Below are 4,034 nucleotides of genomic sequence, written 5' to 3' on the forward strand. Positions count from 1 at the left end.
TTCAAGACCGACTGAGACAGATGTAACAGCACTACTGTGCAACAAGGCCTTACTGTCAGACACACACACACACACACACACACACACACACACACACACACACACACACACACACACACACACACACACACACACACACACACACACACACACACACACACACACACACACACACACACACACACACACACACACACACACACACACACACACACACACACACACACACACACACACACACCACTTTCGGTCCCACCGAGTGTTTGGCGGCACAAACATGGAGCCCAAACAGAAAAGTGAATCCTCATATAAATAAAAAGTCGCTTTAATGTTTGTTTTTCTTTCACACTCACAATCAAGCTTATAGTCTGATCACACTGAGACACATCAGACCTTATATATATATATTTATATATATATAAACTATCTTACATGAAGCCTGAGTCCTGGTCTCATGTGAACACTGAACCTTCCTCTGCAGTCTCTCCGTCTCTTCCCTGCTGTCCGTGTCTTAATCTTCTTTTTAAAGGAAAGAACTTGTTTTGTTTTTTTTACATGTGCAAATTTGACAGATTTGGAATCCTTCAGCGCTTAAGTGTCAAAGTTCAGGATCCTCAGAGCGACGACAGAGCGGAGACAGAGCTCCTTCTCCTGCTCGGCCCTGGTCTTTAAATACGGCTCCTCCTCGGTTTGCCCTTTAGTTTCAAGTAAAGTGCTCCTCTAGCAAAAACCACACAGCATGAGATCAGAGCCTCCTGGGTTTTTCCACCACTGGGGAAAAAAAACACAAACCCAACGTTCCAACGGACGCTCGAGGTGGGAATGTCTTTTAAAGTAAGAGAGCCAGGGCCCACAGATGAGAGGCGGTCTGGGTTTGACCCGGTTTCCCGGCAGGAAGTCATACAAACTCCAGCTTGCCGTGGCCGCTGTACATCCCCCAGTGCACCAGAGACAGGATCTTGTCGTTGCCCAGGTCGGCCTGCCTCATCTTGTCGCAGGTCAGGCAGCAGTTCTCGTGACCCGTGACGGGCACCATGCACTCCAGGTCCAGCTTGGCCACGTGTCCCTTCTTGGTGTGGTGGCCGTGGAAACTGTAGTGGAGCCTCGACAGCATCTGTTGCCTCTGGTCCTGAAGCCGCTTGTTCTCGCTGCGCAGCATCCTGAGCGCCAGCATGATGAGCAGCACCAGGATCAGGCCGCCGGCGATGGGGACGGCGATTACCGCCGCCCGGAACCACACCTCTTTGGCCGACGCCAGCTCCTGGACCCGGGTCACCAGGTTCCTGTTGTTGCTCTCTGGCTGGTAGCGCCCGTGATCTGCACAGATACAGAGCGTTAACAAAGACTGCATAGCTTTAAGAACAATTATTACATCTGAATGTACGGAGAGCTGCTTAGAGCCTCATGAACATGCAGCTGACTGAGCAGGAGACAGGACAAGAGAGATGAAGAGGGGGAGGAGTGAAGAAGAAGTGTAAACCAGATAATTTGTCCAAAGTAATTGGCCCAAATTAATTTATACTAATGGACGATGGTCTATTTATAACAGGATCACAACACAAATGTCTCTCTCTCTCTCTCTCTCTCATTCCCTCCAACAGGGGTCAGAGGGCCGTGTGTGTGTGTGAGTGTGTGAGACTCTCTTACCTGTGGAGTCCCTGGTGTGTGCCAGGTCGTGTAGTCCTCTGTAGTTGCACATGTCCTCGTGGCAACACTCCAGCGCGGCGGGCGAGGTCCCACTGAGCGCGTCCACGCCCCTCACGCCGGCGCTGCAGATGTCTGCGGCGTTGGCGACGGGCTCCAAGCACCCGTGGGTGAGCGGGGAGTTTGGGCTGAGCGGGTCCAGGACCTTGGTGAAGCAGGCGTTCAGCTCAGACTTGCACATGTAACCGGTAGCGACGCAGTGCGGAGCGTCACAGTAACACCGGATCTCTCCTGGGAACGCCACACAAAAGGAAGAAGTTAGGATACAACAAGTCACAACAAATACATCTAAGTTCAGTTTGATTGAGGAATAGAACTTATTTGTGAGACAGAGTGGCTCCATTACAGGACGATGTGATTGTTTTGATTCTGACTTATTTCCCGACTGGAATCGCTGGGTTTTCAGATCAAATCTCTGTTTCTGTAAGAGCGACTTCATACTGATCACATGCTAACAGCATGATGCAGAGTTAGATTGTTATGGAAGCGTTTGCCTGGAGTCGTCCTGAGAGCTCAGCCGTAAACAAGCAGGTCACTTCAGAGACACGACTCCTTCCTCTTAGAGCTTTAAGAGTTAAACAGACCCTTTTCTCTCTGTATTGTCAAACAGGAACCATGTCGTTTATAATTACTGGTTTGTTTGCCAAAGTCAATTTCTTTCAACCCAAATGGAAACTCATAAAGAGAAGAAGGGTGGGGGGGCAGAGTGCAGAGCAGGAGACTCCTTCCACAGTTTGCACGCAAATCTCTCACTTGTGGTCAGGACTGCCTGGGGGGAAAGGGGGGGGGACTCCCAGCAACCTTATCATTAAGCTGCCTGCTCTTCCACGGGCCCACTCATTACCTCATCCGTGTCATTTCATTATTACAGAACACAAATGGAAGGTAAGGTGAAGAGGAACGAGCCCACTGGATCTCTGTGAGCTCTGCAGCGAGAAGGAGGAGGAGGAAGGGGCTCCTCTTCCTCCTCGCTGTGGCGGCTCGTTTGCACACTCATCAGATCAGTGTTTCCCCTGTGGACGATCCTAACAGCAGCAGGACCCACGCAGGTCATTTGGAGAATATTTCATTAGAGGGGAGAGGCCCCCTTTGTGGGCTGAGAGGGGGGGGGGGGGTCAGGCCCCAGACACTACAGTCAGATCTTCTATGAATGGCGGTGATGCAAACACACACACACACACACTCCACGGAAATAAGACTTCGTGAGAGAAAAGTGTGTGTTGCGACAATTCCTCCGTGTTTCCAGCAAAGTTGGAAGTTTGTAATGGAGAAACTCACTGAGATGGGACAGAACGTCACAAAACAACGAGTAAAGACGAAGCTAATGTTTACAAAGGGGCAAAGAGTCGTTTAGTATGATTGGATGAACTCTTTACGACGCAAAGACTCCGCTTCTGTTGCGCTCCAACGCTGCAGTTTAAGGGGAAATACGGGTTCGCGAAGTTGGTTTTAGTTTTGTTTCAGTACTTTTCTTAAATGTTACAGTACTTTTCTAAATGTTGTAAACTGCGGTTTGAAGTTGTTCAAAGTGCACCGTCCGTACCTCTGGTCAGAAGCACGGCCATGGCCCAGAGTTCCAGTTGCAGCCAGATGGAGATGAAAGTGGACTGGCGCTCCATTTACTCCAGATTAAAGCTCGGAAGTCCTCCTGGATTCCAGTAGCAGCGGAATGCGCTGTGCTGGGCGAAGAAGTACACAAGGCTATAGCGAAAAATGTCGCATTCCCGACCTGAGGTGTGGAACCTCGCCGTCCTGACTGGGAAGAAACGGTAAAAGTCAAAAACAATCCAGAAGTTTCCTGTCCCGCATTCAGAGGGGAGAAGAACGAGCTCGCGCAGGCTAGCAGCCGTCCGGCATTAGCGGGGAACGAAGCGTCCGTCTTCACCCCGAAACAGACGAATACTCCTGGGAAACGTGTCGCCGTGTGTCCGCCTCTGGCTCCGTGTGCGCCCGGTGACAGTGGAGCGTCGCTTTTGTGATCCCTGGCGGCGGAAAGTAGATGAAGTCCGTCATGAGCGCAGGACAAAAGTGCAGATGGACTCTCGGTTCACAGGAGAAGTTTGGAACAAGACATAGCTGCGGTCTGACACGGCTCCGCCCACACGACTGTGATTGGTCAGATGAAAAGGTGCACAAAGCCGAACATGATATGTAATGGTGTTATTTCCGGGAAAGCCTTTCGAAGTAAATAGTACAAATGAATACTGTTGTCATAGCATTAACTGCACAATTAGTGTTTACATTTCTTCCTTATGAATAATGACGATGTATGTGATTATATCATTTTGTAATCACATTATAATTAATGTTACTATTATAATTATTGTTCT

At 49.6% G+C, this 4,034-nt stretch overlaps 1 protein-coding gene across 1 annotated transcript; it reads right to left on the reverse strand.

Annotated features, from left to right (window-relative positions):
- Nucleotides 1-309: 309 nt before the first annotated feature.
- bambia (BMP and activin membrane-bound inhibitor (Xenopus laevis) homolog a) lies at nt 310-3,797 on the reverse strand. Its single transcript, XM_076138276.1, has 3 exons — nt 3,248-3,797; nt 1,648-1,935; nt 310-1,317 (listed from the first exon to the last, which is right to left on the reverse strand). The coding sequence occupies exons 1-3, from the start codon at nt 3,321-3,323 to the stop codon at nt 899-901; spliced, it is 783 nt and encodes a 260-aa protein (XP_075994391.1). The 5' UTR covers nt 3,324-3,797; the 3' UTR covers nt 310-898.
- Between the last annotated feature and the right edge of the window lie 237 nt (nt 3,798-4,034).

The sequence above is a fragment of the Genypterus blacodes genome, unplaced genomic scaffold (genome assembly GCF_046128005.1).
Source record: "Genypterus blacodes isolate CSIRO-AG114 ecotype Tasmania unplaced genomic scaffold, CSIRO-AGI_Gbla_v1 ptg000356l_1, whole genome shotgun sequence".
NCBI classification, from domain to species: Eukaryota; Metazoa; Chordata; class Actinopteri; order Ophidiiformes; family Ophidiidae; genus Genypterus; species Genypterus blacodes.

What these genes read in the sequence shown, in the direction of transcription:
- bambia (XM_076138276.1), bottom strand. Translation starts at nt 3,323, where the DNA reads ATGGAGCGCCAGTCCACTTTCATCTCCATCTGGCTGCAACTGGAACTC. An exon ending in GGCCGTGCTTCTGACCAGAG is followed by an intron (nt 1,936 to 3,247) that starts GTACGGACGGTG and finishes TGGCGTTCCCAG; the next exon opens with GAGAGATCCGGTGTTACTGT. An exon ending in ACACACCAGGGACTCCACAG is followed by an intron (nt 1,318 to 1,647) that starts GTAAGAGAGTCT and finishes GTATCTGTGCAG; the next exon opens with ATCACGGGCGCTACCAGCCA.